Source organism: Bacillus rossius, chromosome 10, assembly GCF_032445375.1.
Source record: "Bacillus rossius redtenbacheri isolate Brsri chromosome 10, Brsri_v3, whole genome shotgun sequence".
In the NCBI taxonomy this organism is placed as follows: Eukaryota; Metazoa; Arthropoda; class Insecta; order Phasmatodea; family Bacillidae; genus Bacillus; species Bacillus rossius.
The window spans coordinates 8,934,189-8,956,394 of record NC_086337.1 but is presented as its reverse complement, the minus strand read 5'-3'; the positions used below and the strand labels follow the sequence as shown (position 1 = coordinate 8,956,394).

The window sequence follows — 22,206 nt, the reverse complement described above, 5'->3', positions numbered from 1 at the left end:
GATTCTATATGTATCCTATATGCTCATATTTTAGTCGTATCAACAAAATGCCTACACGAGAATAGATGTCAGCATGTTATTTTGCAGCAGTCGATGGCATTACTTCATAGTAAAGTTGTGAAATCACTACAAAATGTGTCGGATGTACATTGCAATGATTTACAATTATTATCGATAATCGCATAACTGCAGAGTTCAGAGGGAGTTAGAAAATTAAAATATACCACACATTGTATTTTTTGTTTCTAATAATATTAGTTTATATTCCTACAAAGATGGATTCAGAAATTTCCTAGAGTAACAACTTTTCCACACAAACCAAATTTGATAAATAGTAATTCTTAGTACTACGTACTTCGCCAAATAAATTATTTTTAAAGTCTAGGTAAACTTACCTAAAGAATTGCTTACACCATTTTACAGTAGTTATGAAGAAGTTACCTTTCCCTAACCATTTTCGTGATTTAACAGCACTTATGTAACTAACCTAACCAAGTATTGCAACTGTGAACTACAGTATAACCCTGTAATTGTTTTCAAGTGAGCATGAGGAAAAAACATAAGCAGTCGATGGAAATTTAGCCTATCCAGTGTTTTAACGTTTTACCAATGGACTCAAATATAATGTTAAAAACCATTTATCAGTACCCTTGATGCTTGAATTTGCTTAACCAATCCAACAATTATACAACTTCGTTGTTCATCAATAAAGTAAATCAATCATCAATACAGTAAACGTCTTCGATTACACTGCGCTAATTTCCAAAGATATTTAAAAAAAATTAAATAAATGGTTTAACAGTACATAGTTTAATGTTCAAGCAGGTAAGTATAAACAATACAAAGTTTGTAAAATCATGTGAATGGTTGGTTAGCTAAATTTAAAAAAAGGTAATTTTCTTTTGTTGCTGCTTATCCATAAATTAAATTATACAATTCTGAAAATACCTTTTCAGACACTAAAAACCTTCCTCTATTAAAACTGTAAACAGCTTTTCTTAATTCCTACTGGTTTTCAAGAAATCTCATTTTGCAGGTCACACTAGATAGCCTATGCAGTGAAGCAGCTGTCTCCATTTTTTCCTCTAATTGCATTGCAGATCCTGTGGTTTTCCATATATATAAGAATGTATATATTTTTTATTTGAATATTATTACCCAATGAAATGTAAATAATAGTTTTAAAAAAGTTACGAGTCCCTAATGTGTATCCAAACCAAAACGCAAACCCTTGACAGGGAGTTTTTTTACAGCAGTATGGAGGCGCAAAGCGCAGATTAGTTACCTGCAATACCACGTAACCTGACGTATAAAAGGAATCATTTGTTACAAAATGAAAATTTATTTTATATGTCAGGTTATGTGTTGTCTCACCTAAAAAATGAGAATTTTGCACCTATAAACTGCTAAAAAATATCGCTCTTAAGGACTGATGCTTTGGGTTTGTAATGCACAATAAGGAGTCACATAACTTTTTTAATGTTATAATTTACGTTACTGCATTGCAATATCCAAATAAAAAATATACAATTTGTGTATGAAAAACAACAAGATCTGCAACTCAATTAAAGAACAACATGGTGACAGGCCCTTTACTGCACAGGTAATGTAATGTAACCTATAAACAGTGATTTCTCAAAAACCAGTCTGAATTTAGAAAAACTTTTTTTAGAGTAAATACAAGTACATATTTAGAGATTAAAAAAAATAAATAAGAGTCCAAAGTTTATTATGCATACAAAATGCAGCAACGTGAGATAATAACCTAAAAAATCACTGTAAAATGTATAATAGTTGGTTAAATTAGGTTAGTAACATCCAACCGTTCAATTGATTTTACATAATTTTTAATTGGCGCTATCCAAAGCTAACCAAATGTAAATTCCACTGTACTTAGAATCACTGTACGTATATTGTTACTAACCTAACAAATTTCACTGTATTTTTAATCCAGCTAACCCAAGGGCAGTATCTCAATATTACAGAATTGTAATAAATAATCCTAACCTATCCACATGTGTAACATGATAAACTACTTGCAGTATCAAACAACCCTCATAGAGAATAATAATTTTAAACATGTCAGGAAGTAAAAAACACTTTAGGAATTTATAATTTTTCCTGCAATACCCCAAATTATATTAAGTACACTCACCTGAATGTAATTCAGCTCTGGTAACAATTATTTCAAAATATTTTTACTTAAATGCGGTTAACTGCTACACACCACCAGAAAACATTTATTATGATTTTATACGTTGTGCGCTCATAAACATAAGATGAAATCTCCACACGCTACCTAAAATTTAAAAAAATAAGCCTATAGTGCACAAAAATTTGTTTAAGAACTGATTACTTGCCAAGAATAACACAAGCAATGTTAACTTGTAAACGGACAAAACTAATCTCCTAACAAATCAAACAGAAATAGCTCAATAACTTACCTAAAAATCTCATAATTAGTAACAAGGCAATATTAGTGTACATGTGTTTTACTCTTAAAAAATATAAAATAACATTAGTCTACACTCTACAATTCTTTGTCAATAATGCAATGTTTGTTTTGAACGTACAGATAAAAAAAAATAAAAACAAACCCGAACATTTACGAACCAGCCCGAAGGGCATGTCTATCTAAGGGGGTGAATCTTCGGCTGTCCATATTATTTTTGGTTGAATATGAGAAAACTAGTAAAATTTGAAGGAGTTATCCTTTTTCTGATGTTTTAGGTTGGTATCACTTGGGGATACTGATTAGAAAAGTATGCATCCATTTCGCATACAAATCCAATCTATTAGTGGTGTTGAATTTAATAGGTTTTATTCCTATATTTTGTTTAAGAAAAGGGGATGCTAATCTACTATGAAATGATAACAAGAAATTTGCAGAAGACATCTATTCGAAGTTTTATTGTGAAAAGGACCCTATACAGAAAATTTGTAAATTTCACTGTACGATGCACACGATTTTCGAAGTTTGTTTATTGTGTATTTATCGACGATGATGAGTCTTGATGTAGGCTGACCTGAAAAACACTGTGTAGAACCCTATGTCACGAGATGACACGCTCTTGCAGTGAGTGTCCACAGGCCTCATATAAACAAACTTCAAGCTACAGCTTTTCTCCAAGCAAAAGAGAAATTTTAAATATATGAATCAATTTTAAAATATTAAATCAACATTGAAAACAGAAAACTGAAAATTACTACTCAGCAGGAACTGTTGCAAGCTATCCTGAAACACATGTTGTTTTGTTTACCATTGGATGTGATAGCCTATTACTATTTACACCGAGGCCAGGAGACTCAGGTGGTTAACAAGACACAGTCCATGTAAGGAAATATTCATGAGAGATGAACTTGAAATACAACCCAGCGAAGCCCGCTATAGGTTGATAAAAAAAACAAAAAAAACATGAGAATGAAATAAAATAACTCTGAACAGCTGATCGGCTCCGATAATCACAGTGTGAAATCTGAAGCTGCTAAGAAAATAAATAAAAAAATACAAAGGTCATGCGCCCGCTCGACTAGACAGGAAAAAAAAAAGAAGAAAAAAAACAGGGGAAGAAAAAAGAAGTCGTCTGCCGCTGCAATAAAAGGGGTGGTTAAGAAAGGCAAGGAAAGAGACATGATTGGTTATTTCTGTTATACAGCCTTGTCACCCAACAAAAATGTTTATGTTTAAATAATGTAAATGAACTGGTATTTAAAGAGGCAAATATATTAGCCCACAAGATTTAATTAGATGTAATGTATATGTTTTGAAGTGATATTGTGAATTGTTAATGTTTATGTATTGTTGATAAAATGTAAATGCACAAAACGCATGTAAATGAGATGAGAAATGTGATGAAACACATAAGCAGCATCCTGTATAAGACTGCATACTACCAATATAGTACAACATTGTATATATTTGAGGAGGTTACCCAATTAATTGAGATAATGCAAATTTATTATAATTTGCAAACAATGTTAATAGTTTATTATTGCTTTATGAGCTTAATATTTATTAATTTACATTATTGTTATTATGAATTAAGGGAATGACATTGTAAGTAAGCTAATATTTTATTGTTAAAGTAATATTATCATTCTTAATATCCCTAACTTGGCATATGGCTCTATGGCGTTAAGAAAGGAAGTTGATAGGCCTGCAGACACTCGTGCTTACAAGTGCACAATCACACATATTATAGTGATAAACTTTGATTACGAACCGAGGTGTTTAAGTTAAAAGAGTGCAGTGATTCCACTCGGCAAGTAGGGGAACATAGACGCGAATTCCTCCGGGAGTGTACCTAACAATGACTTGTGCTGCAACGATGTGCTGTCGCCGCTGTGTTCCGCCGCGTCACGCACTGGTTCCGGGACCAGGGCGGCAGGATCTGCTGCTACGAGACGACAGGTTCCCAGCGGGAACAGGTGTTGACGACTCCCGTCGGCGCCGCGCGCGCCCAGACGTCAGCTGAGGTCCTGGGCCAGGTTTGGTCCGGCAGGGCTGTCCAAGGTCACGTGAGGCGCCACCCGACGATGCTGATTCCGGGTTCGCTTTCCTCAGGGTGCTGTCCGCACCGCAGTTGGAGGCTGGCCCACTGCTACGTGATGACCTGCAGAACATCCCATTGTTATGCAACATGTACATTTTATTGCATTTCCCGAGTGATTGCGACCGATACATACCGTAAGTATAGTCCTCCGAGTGCCACTGCATCAGAAACAGTTCCAGAACTGACGACGTCGAGAACTTCAGCTAGCTGCAGTTCGCGCGGGAAAAAGCGCAGTCAACAATCGCAGGTCTAATCCCTGTGTCGGCTCGCCGCCAAATGGAGGGAGTGAGCGCGAGTCCAGGAGAAGTGGAGGGGTGAAGTTCCCTCCTCGCGCCGAAAGTGTGTTTTTCTCTTATTGTGCTGTGCTGCGCGTTGCCTAGCGACGAAGTTTTTTTTAAAATTCAAACGAAGTGTATTGTAACTGAGACCCATACTGTGCTGTGTGCTAAGACTTGAGAGCCACAGTACACTATGCTTCCCAAGGGCGGCAATTCTGTGCTGTTACATTTATGACTACTTCACGCACAGAATGTAAACAAACTATTTATTTACTAACATTTTATTATATTTATCGTCGTTTGTTTATATATTTCCGTTTGAACGATTTATTTTGTGCAATTGAACGTCTCTACGTGTGTCGGAATCCTTGACATAATTCAAGCTGACAATTAAGCAGCAATTGACTAGACCCCTCTAGGGCCTTATTGGTTTTAACGGTGATTTCAGCTTTTGACACTGATTTTATATAAAAGAGTGTTTATTGTTGAAAAATAACATTTTAAATTTGTGACGTTTTGACACTTTAAGACGTTTTGGGAGAAGTCGGATTTTATTATAAAGTGTTAAATTACGTTAATGGTGATTTTGTTCCGGCCAATCAGAGGCCGAGTTGCAATAATGAAGAGTTTGGAACTAAAATTAAGAATAGGGAGTTATAAAATTGTGGCGACACAGTCAAAATCGCCGGGGTTTGGATCCCTTAATAATATGAAATTCGACGAAGCTATTTAGGTCATCCAAGAAAAAGGATGTTTCTAAACGACGTCTACAGTAATTATATGTAATTATTATAGGGCGCATCAGAACTGATGCGATCTTAGGAGTGAAAATACGTGAGTAATATCTGACTCGATTTCCTCCATTGCAAATGACCGTGTCTACGAACCAAAAATAGTCATATCTGTTTCCCTACAAATGTAAAGCATTTAAGTAATACGTGAAATTACGTCAAATACTAAAGACAGACGTGTTTTAATTAAATTTACTCTGAATACACAATCCAATTCCTATACCCAGAGGTTAAACGGGATAGGATCTCACGGTGTTTTGCCGACACATATAATGAACTACGCCGCGGTACATTTTTAATTGAAGTGAACTTTGAAAGCATATATGATAATTTACTCATTTATCGCCGCTCCTAAACTGATAACAACGAACTTTACAAACGGGATAAAACGGACTTTTGTATATGTATTCATGTGTGCAACCTAATTCCTGAGCATGTTAAAACACATATTTAGTTGCCATATGTCAAGTTACTAATTTGAATATTTATTGTTTTATTAAATACGACCTAGAAATTACGTTTGTAATTTATTGTCTGTTTTATGTATGGTAAAATATCCCAATTCTCTTTGTTTCGACATTCTAACTATTTGTCCTGAAACTTTTACTAATTTTCTCTTATGTGTATTGTCCTATTTATTCTTAAGAAACACCTGACATTATACACATAAGAGTGGCGCCCATAATAAAAATAATACAGACGTTTCAGTGGAGCGACCGATCAGCTGATCGATATAGTGCTAGGTGCAGAGCTATGCGATTGGCATAGAGCTAGCTGCAGCCATACCAAAAAAAAAAAAACATAACACAATATGTCATATTTTTATATTTATGTATGTTTCTTCATCTGTTTTTACACAACTGTGTTAGATTGAGACACTACATATACTTTCTGTATTTACAGAAAGTGACAACCCAAGTGGAGATTAAGTAAAGAGTTACACCACCACACACACATAATACAAGTGATCGGATATTTTGTTAGTACAATTATTTGTTAGTAATATAAATATTAATAATAAATTAAACAGTAATAAAACTTAATTAGGCTATACCTTACAAACACAATTATCCCACAAAGGTCATAACATTTTAATGTCAGACGTGAGACAGCCCTAATTAAATAATGTACGAATAGTTTATCGAGTTTTTTAAAAAAATTAGAATTTTAATTTTTGCTTTTAAAATTAGTGTTAGGAACTGTAGTTAGTTTTGTGTGTAGTAGTAGTAGTAAAGTTGGTGTTAGTTTTTAGTGGAGGTTTAAGTTATCTGATAGGGGAAATTACAGTGTATTTCATTGGATAATAGTGATAGGTTGGTAGTGTAAGTAGACACGAAATATGGCGGCCCACGGACTTAAAAACATTATAGCTTTCCTGGCCGAAATGAATAATAAAATAGAGGAAAGGAAGAGTGGCCAGGAAGAAATGAAGAATGGCCAAGAAGAGATGTAGAAAAAAATTGATAATAGCCAAGAAGAGAGAAAGAATAAAATTGATAATAGCCAAGAATAGATGAAGAATAAAAATGATATTAGCCAAGAAGAGATGAAGAATAAAATGATGAGCTACCAAGAAGTGATGTAGAATGAAATAATAATTGCCAAGAGGAAATGAAGAATGCTATGAAAACTGAGATTGAATACATAAAGATGAACCAAGAAGAAATTAAGAAGAGAATCAATGAAACCGGAATTCGGTTCGAGGGTAAAGTCCAGTGTTTGGAGCAGCATCTTGCACAACAGGAATGACAGATAATTAACCTCGAACAGGACACTGAACAGCGTATAGAAGCTGTAAGCGAGGAGTGCTGACGGTTGATTGAAGAAGCCTATGCTGCTATAAACCGTAAGAGTTTCTCCGAGGATGTTAAGGTGGAAGGCACCTCCAGCGGCAACTCAAATATAAGCCACCCACCTTCGATGGTGGACAGTGTACAGAAGACAGTTCGAGGCAGCTGCAGAAGTAAATGGTTGGGGTGAGAAAGAAAAGGCTACGGCACTTGTCTTGGCCCCTGCGAGGATCTCCACTAGAGCTGCTGCAGACCATACCAGTTACAGACCAGAAATAATATGGGGTATTAGTAGAGCCCCTTGAGCTGAGGTATGGTATCCGACAGCCCTGAAGACACGTCAACAGAGATATTCAGAAACCCTTTAAGAATTTGAAGCTGACATCGAGCGACTCGTGCACCTCGCCTAAGCAGAAGCCCCAACAGAGGTCCGCCAGAAGCTAGCCACCAGTGTGTTTATAGACGGACTCAGTGATGCGGAGGTTCAGTAAACTCTTCGTTTGGCCCGACACAAGAAGAGCTGTGAGGCCTTGGTTTAGCCCTGGAAATCGAGGCAGCACGCAGTGCCTCAAGAAACACAAGCATCAGGACAAGGAGAGCTGGAAACCTACAAGGGAGCAAATGCCAGAAACACCACTAATGAAGAAGATATTCTCAGGGCATTGAAGAAGCTGCTGGATGATACTCCAGGTAACCAGACCCGTAGAGCAGGAGGATGCCCGCGGTGCTTCGTCTGTAATGAACTAGGACACATCCAGTGAGACTGTCTGACATGCAGGAAGACATCACAGCAGAAAGAGAAACAGGAAGATCAACAGGTAAACAAGCAATAGCTGGTGTGAGGGGGTGCATGCCAGCTCTACAGGAAATGGTAGCTTCTAGGGTTTTTTCTTGTATCTGTAGTTCGTAGAGGCCATAACAGTTTGTTGCTTAATGGATGGGTTAATGGCAGACAGTGTTTCCTTACTGTTGACACATGGGCATTGGCATCCATAGTTCTCACAGACATCATAAGTAGAAATAAGCTGAAGAGAACACCCACCCCATACAGACTCAAAACAGCCACCGGAAACACTTCACCTGTGCATGGACAGCTGTATTTGGTGGTCATAATTGGAACTTGGACATTAACACAGACCTTTCTTGTTGCTGATATCGCTAATGAGGTAATTCTATGAGTGGACATCATGAATCGATACAGACTCGTTAATGTCATAAGAAGGTTAGGCACTGCATATTAATAATGAAGAGGTAGCCTTGTTTACCCCTGTCCAATTAGAAGTTCCTGTAATGCAAGTGGTAGTTAGTGAATCTGTTTCAATTCCAACAAACCATGAGCAGATAATAGCAGCTAGGATAATGGGAGACCCTAGTAGAAACATGAGCTACCTGATTGAGCCAGATATGACATTAGGATTGAAGATGTTCCTGGTCTCTCGAAGCATTGCAGGGTTCGGTGAGGTTGTGCCAGTCAGGGTGGCTAACCTCGATTCGCGAACAAGGGTTCTGAAACAGGGAGACCCAATAGCTAGCTGCGAAGCAGTCTCTTGGGTAGGCCAGTGTGAGTCTTCCTCACCATTAGACATGCTGAGCAACCACCTAACCCAAATCTAGAATACTTACTAAGGTAATGCCAAAGTAATCTAACAGATGAAGAAATAGAGGAAGTTGAAGCCTTCTGGTAAGCAACCAGCAACTTAAGGGATACTGACCTTGGGAGAACAAGCCTGGCCTACCATCGCATCAACACAGGTAATGCGGAGCCAATCCGACAAGCACCACAGCAGCTGCCTCTAGCAAAACAGGAAGAAGCAGAGAAGTTGATTGCGGGTATGGTGTGGAGGTTGGTGTAATAAAACCATCAGCGAGTCCATGGGTTTCCCCAGTCGTTCTAATGGCAAAGAAGGATAGCCAACTGAGATTCTGTGTGAACTACTGAAAGCTAAAAGACATCACCAAAAAGGACTGCTACCCCCTCCCACGTATCGATGACACACTTGGTACACTCTCTGGTACCAGATAGTTCCCTACACTGGACCTGAAGAGTGGTTACTGGCAAGTGGAGCTACACCCAGATGATAAGGAGAAGACTGCTTTCACGACAGGTAGTGGGTTGTTCCAGTTCTGTGTTACCATTCGGATTATGTAATGCTCCTGCAAATTTTGAGAGATTGATGGAAATTGTCCTGCATGGCTTGAATAGGAAAACATGCCTAGTATTCCTGGACGACATTATTGTGGTGGGAAATACAGTGAAGAAACGTTTGCAAAATCTCCAGGATGTATTCGATAGGCATCTTCATGTCCATCTTAAGTTAAGTCCTAAAAGTGCTTCCTGTTCCAATATGAGGTAACATTCCTGGAACATACTGTATCACAGGATGGAGTGCGGACAGACCCTGGGAATATCCGTTCTGTTAAGATGTGTTCTCAACCTAAGGATAAGCACAAAATAAGAAGTTTCTTGGGACTCTACCTATTATAGGCGGTTTGTGCCTGGGTTTCCGACAATCGCAAAACCATTGAATCAGCTGACCAAAGACAAGAGACAATTTATATGGACTTCAGCATGTGAGACTGCCTTTCAAGATCTCAAAGAATCTCTGTGTACTAGCCCCATACTTGCCCACCCCATCAACATTGAGGGTATATCCTTGACACAGATGCAAGCAGAGATTGTTTAGGTGCTGTACTTTCCCAGGTTCAAGATGGAAGTGAACAAGCCTACTACAGCAAAGTTTTGTGTAAGCCTGAACGCAACTATTACGTCACACGATGAGAACTCTCGGCTGTAGTGAAGTCTCTGCAACATCTCCAAAAAAATTTTATAAGGGAGAAAATTCCTTTTATGCACTGTCCATGCCGCACTTAAGTGGATACTACAGTTCAAGAATCCAGAGGGACAACTTGCTAGGTGAATTAAACAGATACAGCAATATCATTGTCAGATAGAACACAGGAAAGGCCAAATTCACAGCAAGGCCGATGCCCTCTCCTGTAGACCTTGCAAGGGAGTTTGCAAACATTGCAATAGGGCAGAGAAAAATGAGGAATCAAAGATTTTGGCGAACAGTGGAAGATAAACAGGATAATATCAGCTTGAAAGCAGTGCAGCTGCAAGATCCTGACCTGGCACCTAATATAAGCTGGCTAGAAAATGGTAGTGGACGCCCATATGGATATAGATCTCCAGTTACCGAAGGGCTGTGAAAGTTTACTGGGCACATTGGGATTCCTTGAGGATGGTGAATGGGCTACTAATGAGTGCATGGGAGTCTAAATGGAAAAGTAGTTACCATGCAACTACTCCTTCAAATGTGGCAGAGGCATTGAAATAAATCCATGATTGTACCTCTGGTGGTCGTCTAGGGGTGAACAAAAGTCTAGCCAACATCTGTCAATGCTACTATTGGTTGAAGTGTCGCCAGGATGTGGAGGCTTGGTGTAGACAATGTGAAGCATGATCAGCTGAATAGAGGCCACAACACCGAAGTCGTGGGAAAATGAGGGCTTACAATGTAGGAGCCTCTTTTTAGAGGATAGCCATCGACATTGCTGGACCATTTCCCAAGAGTAAAGATGGTAACCGGTATATTCTGGTAGCAATGGATTACTTCAGTTAGTGGCCAGAGGTTTCTGCACTTCATAACCAAGAAGCCATAACCATTGCTGATGCAATCGTCAACAACTTATTTTGCAGATTTGGGGTACAAATGGACCTTCAGTCAGACCAATGCCGCAATTTCAAGTGGACAATATTTCAGGAGGTGTGTTGATTGATAGGAATAAATGAAACCAGGGCTACAATCCTACATCCTCAGTCTGTTGGCATGGTGGAGAGGTTCAACAGAACTGTTGAAGAACACCTTGCCAAGGTAGTGGCCGAGCATCAACGGGATTGGGGTTAACACATCCAGTTGTTCCTATTGGCATATAGGTCTGCCATCCATGACTCCACTGGGCAGACTCCTGCGAGTATTGTGTTTGGACAGGAGTTGAGGTTGCCCTGTGATGTCAAGTTAGGTTGTCCTCGCAGGGAGCCGACCAGCACCTCTGATTACATGAATCGTCTTGAGGAGCGAATGGTGCTTATACATGAAGAAGACCGCAAAAATCTTCGATTAGAAATGAATCTAATGAAGACGAGGTATGACCTGAAGGCTAACGCAACCGGATTTCAGGAGGGTGATTTGGTGTTGCTGTACAACCTGCAACAAAGGAAGGGAAGGTAACCTAAGCCTCAAGCAGCTGGGGAAGACCCGTATGAAGTCTTGAAGTGGCTAAATGATGTGGTCTACCACATCCAGAGAGGAAAGAGGCGATGGATGAAAGTGGTACATTTGGGCTGATTGAGGGAATATGCTGAAAGGGATGCGTTACCTGTTCGGAACAAACAGGTGTAAGGAGGGAGCAATGTTACAAACACAGACTGGACTACAACATGTGCCAGATTTGGATCTGGAAGGCGGCCCTGCACACCCACTGGCGTCACGCGCTGTTTCACATGCCGTCCACTGACATAAGGCATGCCACGCGTGCCTGGTCGGATTATAAGGGTCGTCGCTGCTTTCCTCCACCCTCTGCTCCCCGCGCTTCGTTTCACCTCGGGCTAGTATCACCTTTAGCTGCCGGGAAATTCCAGGCTTACAGAGGCCGTTGTGTGGAGTGGCGTGAATAAACGTTGCCGTTCTCAATGTTTCTGGCGTTGGTTCGACCCGGGATGGCGTGACAGCCGCTCTCATCGGTTCAAGAAGGGCGCAACAAGTGTATAAGCAGTGACGCCGGCTTCCGCGTGAGTTCCGAAAGTTCCATGAGTGAGGGGAAGTGCGACATCGGCGAAGAGGGTGAGAGACCACCTCGAGAGTGACACAACGGGGTTAAGAGAATGCGACTGAGTGGCGCGAGACTGTGTGTGTGGACAGGCACGGGCTAAGGGGCGAACCACTGTTGAAGAGTGAAGAGTGTAAACTGTGGAACTTAACAGACATTGACTGACTTGCGAATAAACATTTTTAAGTGCCAGTGATTGGTGATTGGAATTTTTTAGTACAATTATTTACTAGTAATTAAAAAAACTGTAATAAAACTTATATCGGTTATTCCTTACAAACCCAGTTCTCCCCACATAGGTTGTAACAATATGCTCAATGTGGCATTACATGTTCTTAGTTGCATTTTAAATGCAATAAGCCTGATAGTAAGAGTAAAATATATCACACTTTATTGTCTAAGAGTGTTAATACTCTACAAAATTATTATTATATTTTTGTTTCAAACCCATGTATAAGAGTAACTATAACATTTATCTCATATTTGTTGTATTAACTGAAGAGCTGGTATACACACTACTAGTTGTAGTAAAAGTAAATGCACATATAGTTATAATATACATAGTAGCACAAGTCCACGAATGCTATTTTATTTTATACAATTATTAAAGTAAACCAGAGCTCCTTCAGAACTGGCACACAAAGTGGGGCCTTTGGAAGCTTACTGAGAGTTGTAACCTGATTTTACAGTATTTAGTCATTGTTTTGTGGGAGTGCCCCAACTGTTTTTTGTAACATGTCACGACATCTTGTATATGCTCTGAGGAACATAAAAGAGTATATAGGTGAGGAACAGGGTGATTCAGGGCTGGGCTCTCCGGAACTGAACAATATCGACCGGATGTTGATATCACCGAGCGGGGAGAGCGAAGGATTGGAGTGGCCCCTGGTCCCTGTGCAGGCTACTGCCCATGTGAACACACAGCTACCTGCAGAAATGCAAGCGGCAGCTGTAGCTGGTACATCTACCAACATATTGGATACTGCAGAGCATTACTCCCCCTTATCCCAGTAGTTGTGGCACAGCAGGAGACATCTGCCAGAGCGATGGTACCACCCACCCCAGCTACTGTTGAAGTGCTGTAGCAGTGGTTTCCACAGCTGAATGCTGACCTTGGTACAGTAGACCACGCCAGCGCTGACATAGGCAGGGTCAATTTAGGACTGGAGGATCTGGAGAGTAGGCTGGAAGCTCGTTTTACTGAGCAAGGCCACCCCTAGGACAGCTGACAGAGCAATTTGCTCAGACCCATTTTGTATTGAGGATCTCGAGTCCCGCACGACAGCTCTACTCGGCACGACTGCCAAAGAACGACAGGAGCTACGACGACATTACTCCTTGAGCCAGGCCAGCTTAAAGGAGGAACTCCACAAGAAAACCCAGCATACTAGAACAAGTAGAGGTCACGACGGCCGCCCTATACAGTCGTGTAGACAACATCGGGTCTGATGCAGTACACTGCCGATTCACGGAGCTCTGCGATCTGCCAGCAAGTACAGGAACGTTTTAGTGTACTAGAGGGGCGAATGCTGGAACTCAGTTCCACCATGTTGGCCAGACAGCTTGTACCTTTGGCAGTGATACACCAGAGTCCCAGTGAGGAAGACAAGAGGCCTGCTATGTCTTCTGGTCCATCCAAACCTCCAGTTAGTACCATCAACTTAGACCCTGCAGCCTACCAGAAGGTTACAGTGATGCAAGTGTGACTCTGGGTAGAGACTCCACAAACAACAAAAATACTGCTGCGAAGGTATTTTAACAAGTATAATTAAATCAATACCAGGAATTGTGTAGTTACCCTTCGCTACGGAAGGTGCTGATGGTATGACTCAGTACTTATTCAGAGATTAGTTTAAAAAAAAAAAAAAAAAGCTTAAAACTAAGTTCCATAAATATAAACATTTATTAAAAATAAAAAATAAAACATTAAAAACATGGCTTACAAACATTCAAAGTCATTACAGGCGGGTCATTTAAAAATTATTTTACAAGTTTTAAAATGAAATAACATGAATGTTACTTATATCGGGGCCTTATTTATCGCAGGAGCATGAGAAACTTGTAAGAGACATCGCAGGATTTAGACTTAATTGAATTACAAACACTTAAGCTTAAATTACATTTGTCTCAGTGACTACTATTGTTATGCTGTACCATGTTATTATTTCATGAAGACAAGAGATCACTTACATTTTTGTTCCCCTCCCTCTGGTATGGCCGCCGGCCCTGCACATCTTCTCACACTACGCGTGACCACCCAGAGTGGACCACACCTCACACACCGACTCCCGCCGGAGTGAGCCTCGAGCGCCGGGCTCCCTCCTACGTTCCGGGATGTTCTGGCCCCAGTGCCCCCAGGGCACAGGCCAGCTGACTGGCCCCATGTCGCCCAGATACGTCAGCGCGGCCAGGCCAGCGACACTCGAGGAATGTGCGGTGCTCGCACAACAACCGCCCTCCGCGCCGGCCCCGTGTCCCCACTACTGCAGCTGTGGCAACCCACACCTCGCCAGCTAGTCCCGAACAATTCTGAAACACAACACAAGCATAGAGTTCACTACAGCTGTTAGTAACTATCTTTATGAAGATTAGTTAAGCAGTGCCGTCACTGTTATATGTGTAAATATTAGTGTTAAACGTCTAAACATGTCTCATGTTTAGAGACAAGGTTTTAGACTCCCGTCGTGTGTAATGTTATGTTGTTAAGTGTTGCGTTGTGCCAAAGTAGATAAATAAGAACACAACTCTGAATGTATGCTGTTAACAACTGAAGTTGTCGTGCGACGAGATGATGTGATGTGCCACTCGCGCTGAGATGTGTAAACAGTGTCTAACCAAGAGTTGGATGTACAGATCAGGATGTTAGTAAATGAATCTTGTTGGTCGCAACAAGCAGAACCTTTATTTTCGTACGCTGACATTGCTACAAGAACAGCTGTCCTAATTTTGCTGAAAATCTAACTAACGATTTTTGGAATAGCCGTCATTATCGTCGACCATACTATGAGGTTTGTGTACCTGCCAACCAGCTGTGTGTCGCCATTAGCTCTACAAGCAACAAGAACACTGTAAGGCACTACTAAACAACATGCAGACATGATGTAATTTATTATCTGGAATAATGGTATCCAATGTACATTACACGTTTTTACATTGTATTGAGTAGATATGCTGTATTATGTGTCTACTTCTTATTATGGCCCCTCTGTTGGGTGGAGTCACTCTAGTGTTATTGTGTGGAGACTCTTTGAATTTGTAGTCGTTTCTGGGCGCCACTCCTATGTAGACCTTAACTTTGTTATCAAAGAGAACAAGTGGAGTAGAATACATGAGAAAAAATAACACTTCAGATCTAATATTTAAGTAGAGTGAAAACATGTAGAATTTAGGGTCGTTGAAACATACACATTATTAAATAATATAAAAAATAATATGATTCAACAAATAGTCTTTAATAAAATAAATATATATAATTTTTGGCTTGGCAAGTGGTATAGAATTATGTCTATAACAAGCAGGATGTATGTTGCACACATGAAACTACAACAAAAGTTCATTAATTCAATTTATTAGTTCCATCGTTCTCACTCTTTGATCGAAGAAAGTATGTAAAATATAGTTTATTACCGTTAACGTTTAATTTAAAACAATATACCTGGGCTTAATTCAGTATGTGGGGTGGGTAGAACAACATGAGATCCCTGTCTCATTTCACCTCTGGATCTGAACTGGGATATGTATCTAGAATATTAATTGGTATAAAATGTTTGTCTCTGAAAGGCTTTACTTAGTTTGACCAATAATCAATGTTTTTATTCGTGGTTAGCAGGATTGAATTAAATTCGGTGCAGGAAAACGGTCTTTTACGATGGAGAATATTATGAGTCAGTTTTTCACATCAGGATACACTCCTAATTACACATCTGTGCGGATGTGCCCTATATTAATCACATACATTTAAATACACGACGATTCAAACATCCTTACACCTGGATTATCTAATTTAGCTTTTCAGATTATCTGATTTATAAGGGATTTCAACCCAGGCTATATCGCCAACGCCGTCACCATTCCAATACTTATTCTTAACTCTCTTTCTAAAGGACGCTTAACTTAAGTAACTCGGCCTCTCATTGGCCAGAGTACAAAGACCTTTAACGTAATTTACACTTCAAAACAAAATACTGACTTCCAACAATACATCAGAAATCATTAAAATGTCACAAATTTAAAATGTTAATTTCCAACAATGAACATCCTTTTATATAAAATACGTGAAAAAGTTTCATTTGCTGTTAAAGTCAATAGTGCCCTAGAGGGGTCTTGCCAATTGTTGCTTGAATGTCAGCTCGGGCTACGTCATAGAGTGTAGCACTCGTAGATACGTCCAATTATGTACAAATATAGAGCATTTAACATGAAAATAAACAAATAACAATAAATATATTAAAATGTTATTAAAATAAAAACAATTCACTTTCTGTGCATGGGATAGTCATGTAACAGCACAGTATGTGTGGCCCGGCTAAGCACACAGAGAAACGTAAAAAAAACAAAGACAAACAATGTTCTTTAGGAATTTTTCATTACGATAGTTGCGTTCGACGTTATTTTGAAATAAGAGTTTATTAAATTACCTTTGTTTATTTCTTTCCAATAAAAAAATGTTTTTTCTCATCGTTACATGGCATCAGTACACAATTTTACGCATGAATTAAGTTCGAAAGCTTTGTTACTTGCACAGTTTTTTGGTTTTTCCTTATACAAATTTTTTCAAGGTCTTTGAATTTTGATAGGATGAGGTCCAAATACATACCACAGAACCATACATCTTGCTGTTGATGGTCGAGGAGTCTTGTCACTCGCCAAAAAAAATATATATTTTAGTAATGTCCCTTGGTTAACTACATAACTCAAGGTACCGTCGATTGCAGATCGGAATCACAATAAGTCGGGCCGATGCCGACGCCTAGGGCCTAAATTTCTAATTAACTAGTCCAAAAAATACAGAACTTAAGTTTAAAAAAAATGTGACCTGGCCCCAGCCCCTAGGCGTTATAATGTCCCTTAGTGACTTTCCGTTGTGTGTCGTGACTTGCCGACGACGCAACCGTGTTCGGCGACGATCGAGCAACAAGTGACCTGGTCGACGAGACTACCTTCCCTTGTAAAGGTGAAGACAAGGGAGGCAACCCCGTGGGCCAACTGACCAATCAGAGCACAGAATTCAGAAACATGACCATATAAGGAAATTCGGACGGGCGCATCACTCCATGCCAGGGCTCGCTCTGATTGGCTGGCTAGTGGTAGCCTCCAGAGAACCTACCAGACGGTCGCTACAGCTGTGCGTCCACGTGACGCGTAAATCCCAAACACGCATTTACAAAGTGAAAAATAACTTTCTGGCACCAGTGTGTCGCGCCTGTTCGCTCTTCCTTCTGTATCTTCTAGACTATTCTGGAAATATTACACTAGCAGTATCCAATAGAACCCAACAAATTTAAATACAATGTATAAAATTTAGTAATCAAAGTTGAAATTCATACTGTATTAGAAATTTTAGTTCAAAAATTATGTCCTGTAAAATTATAGTCTACACTACTTTAAACAAAAAAATTACTGAAATTAATTATCAAATATCAAAATAATGATGAACTGGAGTTAACCCATAAATTAATAATTAAGTATCTCAAGGAAATAAGTATTTTAAGGCTTTCCATGAAATTTAACCAAAGTAATTAATAACAATTCTTAACAGCTCTAAACCAATATCCTTATCTACATATAAAAAAATTATTATCCTTCATATCAAAGTCATTCTTAATCAATATTCTTATGACCCAAAAAATATATATATAACAAATCCTCATTGTGCAATGCTACAATGTCACTTTGCACTGAGAATGAACTCTTAATTTGATTTTAATCTAAAAGACAAAAAGAAAGGTTTTAATTTGTGAAAATTTTAATTATTTTTTTTATATATTTTGTGTGCACACGACTTCAATCATTTTAGACTGATTCATCAGCCGATTGCACTTGAAAGTTAATTACTTAAAGGATAAAACATAGTATGGAATTACTCCATTTACAAATTTTATTGACAAAACTTAGACCCTATGCATGTGAGGTGTGATAGTGCTTGTGTTAGCACTTATGTTTTGTCCATGTTTGACGAATGTGCAAAGCAGAATTTATGATGTGGGTCTCTTCTTGCTATAATAGACAGGGTCAAGCCTTGTGTCACGGGAGTTTATAACACTGTACTAGAAAGTATACAATACCCAAGTGAATATGACAGAATGCATAACACTGATCAAGACACTATTGTTCATAAAAATTGTGGTCAGTAAACTTAAGGGCCTAACTCAGGTTCGATGGACCCTTTGCCAGTGGAGCGGCATATTTGTTTTCCTTCCCGGCCAGGCGCTGAAGGAAGAGGGTGATGCAAGAGCAGTGAAGTGTGAGCTGTGTAATGAATATGACAGCGCCACTCCTATCGCCATTTAGCTCCGCTCATCAGTTTTTAGCCACCAGGAAAGCGTGAACAAAACGAACAAGAAAACAACAAAAATAACTCTCCCTGAGACTAAGAAAATAAAAATAAAATTGAACAAAAGCAGAGAAAAAAAATAGCAAGTAAAAATGTCAGCCAGATTGCCACTGTAAAGAAACATTTCTTTAACCTAGTGCTAATATATAAAAAATTTATATATACTATATGAATAAGTGTTGTATATAGTATTTAATTAAAAAGTACTGTTATAAGTATTTTGTGACATTTTCAGTGTAAACAAAGTTGTTAAATGTTATGAACTGTTATGTCATGAAATGATAATGTATTCTACATGTTAAAACCAATAGTCTTAAGAATTACAAGCTTTTATTTTTAAGAATTTTAAAGCTTAGGAGAATTATTTTTTTATCTCTCGTGATATAAGTAAAACAATAAAGGGGATTTAATTTTTTGATTACCTGCATCAAGAAACCAAGAACCTGGGTATACGGACAATTATGTGCACAAGTGTTTAAATTGGCACATATTTGACTATAAGTGAAATTAAATTTTTCACAGGGACCTCAATATCTCGGGTGCGAGTGTTACACACAGTTTGCTACGAGTGTGTACCTAACATCAATCGTTGCCAGTGAACCCAACCTCTGGTGTGACGTGCAAGGTCACATCACGTCCACATGTAGATGCCCAGAACCGCCCGGTGTCTCCGATGGGAGCGGCAGGTTAAGGCCGCATCCCACCCACCACAGATGGCGCACTGCTCGGGGCGTTGAACCCAGGGCCACGTCTGGGGTGACCCTGGACCCTCCCAGAAGACGGCAGTCCACTCTCGATCATCGTCAGTGCAACTCTAGGGTTGTCGGGCGCTGTCTTCATCTGCCGGACGCCATGTCCCGCTTGCACTGGCTCGAGACCACGTGTGCACATGTTCTGTTGCAGACGTGGTGCTCGCAGTGGATGCCGACGGCAAGGGCATCCCGGTGGCGGACTTGTTCAGCAACTACCGCATAGAGGACGTCAAGTATGCCCCGAGACTAGCCCAGAGTGGTAGATGGTTCTGCGTGGTGGTTGCGGGCATGAACATGTTCATCAGGAATGAAAACACCCTCCTGGGGACCACCATCACCAAGCTGAGGCATCTTGGCAGGATTGGTTATCGTCCCATCGTGGTGAGTCTGCCCACAGGCCAAGTCACTCCTTATGAAACAATGAAACTGAATATTGTAATCACTTATATTCAAACAAGGGTCCAAAAGCCTGGAGCCGACATGGCGACCACAAGCTCTTCCTCATCCTCGGTGACCATCGACTGCTACGGCACCCTGGTAGCCCTTCTCTTCCTCTTCCAGCTAGTTTCAACCAGCATCCCTCCAAATTCTCCGCGATATCTACAGCGTGCCAGTTAGTCTACTACTTCGACGATCCTGAGAAATTATATAACTACAGGACTTTAATTTAGCTATGTTCTATGAATTAAAATTCTGGGATTGTTTATTTTTATTTCTATTTTTATTGTTTTACGATGGCGGAGAAAACATCTTAATAATATTTTGATTAGGACCGGCCCATATAGCAAATATTATAGAATCCATGTATTAATAATCATGTATATTTTTCAGTAATCAACTTCTTTACCAAACCCATGTATTGTTATTAAGATAATATTTTGTGTACTCATCTTCCCTCATCTATAAAAATAAAATTTAATAGAAGCACAGAAATAGACGAAACTGCACTCGTTATTTACGTATGTGAAACTTAAAGATCCAGATACCAGGGAGTGTATCAAAATGAAATTTCATCAATTTAAACTGAAGAGTATAAAAAAAACAAATAGGTGTGCATGTTTACATATTAAGTTTGGGAATTAGGGATCAATTATTCTAATTTTGTATATTACTACGAGTAGCCTTTCTACTAAAGATTATATCTATTGTGAATTAAATTTATTATGTTGAAATACAATATATGCTGTACTATTACCTCCATAAAATTTTTATTTAATTTTTTATTTTTGGAAAGAGGAAAGTTAAGGTTTTTAAAACTTTTTGGACCTCATATATTAAAGTGATTTTATTACCTTTTTTAACGTCCTGAATTATGTGTCTGTCGTCGTGGGGATACGGATAGCCCCGAAGTCTCCTGATGTCTGCGCATGTGATATTTCCCATGGGTTTTGTTAAAGACTGTCTGCATGCCTTTCCTTTCACATGGCAATAGCAGTGGCTGCAGAAACCGCTGAGGTGCTTGCAAGGGTGTGTTATACCTGCTCGGCATCGGTGGAAGGCTCAGAGGATATTCGTGCACTTGGTGGTCCTATATGTAGATTAAAATACTCCCAAGGTTCTACCATCAGTCATGTAAATGTTAGAGCCTTTGGAAATCAGATGAATCATTCAGAAACATCCTGTATGCTGTAATAAAATTGTTTGTACTTTTACAAAGATAGTCCTTGTAAACTCAGTTGCCAGCGATTAAAATTCCAAGGCAGATCTTTGTACCATTGGCAATATTTGACAAAGCTCAGACTTTCAGTTTTACAAGTGATGTCGTTTGCAACTGAATTTCAGGGAGTTTCCTGGTAAAATGGAAAAAAAAAAAATTTATAGTGTATAATGCTTGTACATAAAATTGAGTCACCCTATTTTTCCTCCCTTTTTGAGTTAGGAATTTTTCTGGAAAGTCTGCATTATTCATTTACTAACGATTCTTATAATTATTTTAACCATTTGACAGGGCTGTATCTCTCTTCTAACATGAAAGGAGAGGGATGCAAGACAACTTAGAGGGGCGAAGGGGCGAGAGTGAATGCATACGTACATTAACACACAATGCATTGAACAAGTTTCAATTCTTTAAACATGATAACAACTATTTGACTCTTAAATTTCAGGCTTCTGAATATGCTTGCCTCCTTTATGGCACCAGGTCTTGTAAACATAACAAATGCAATTGCATAGAAGCAATACACTGCAAGGGCCTGAATATCGAAGCAGGCAAGAGCCTTAATGGTGACGGTGTCTGACCAACACACTGGCGTTCGCCCTGACACTGTCTCTACTCAACAGGTAAATTACTACGCTGCAAAAATAAACTACAAATGCATGGCCGATGGTTTTATAAGACAGAACTCCACATTTTATTATGTCCTACTATTGCCAGCTGAAAACTTAAAACAGTGAATGATTCTTTAAAATTTTGATAACTAAAGCCTTCATGTAAAACAATATTTACGTAAAATTATATAATCAAAAAATTTTATTTTATGGTCTGCAAAAAAAATGCTATGCCAACACATACATACATACATACATACATACATACATACATACATACATACATACATACATACATACATACATACATACATGCATACATGCATACATGCTTGCATGCATACATGCATACATGCATACATGCATACATGCATACATGCATACATGCATA

General features: G+C 39.1%; 1 protein-coding gene across 2 annotated transcripts in view; it reads left to right on the top strand.

The window, feature by feature from the left end:
* The window catches only part of LOC134535767 (FAST kinase domain-containing protein 5, mitochondrial), a 77,088-nt gene that overhangs the window by 39,962 nt on the left and 14,920 nt on the right, over positions 1 to 22,206 (top strand). For both annotated transcript variants that reach the window (XM_063375012.1, XM_063375011.1), the window contains exon 4: positions 19,699 to 19,928. In XM_063375012.1, coding sequence (XP_063231082.1) covers positions 19,699 to 19,928 — 230 coding nt within the window. The remainder of the gene's footprint in view (positions 1 to 19,698; positions 19,929 to 22,206) is intronic.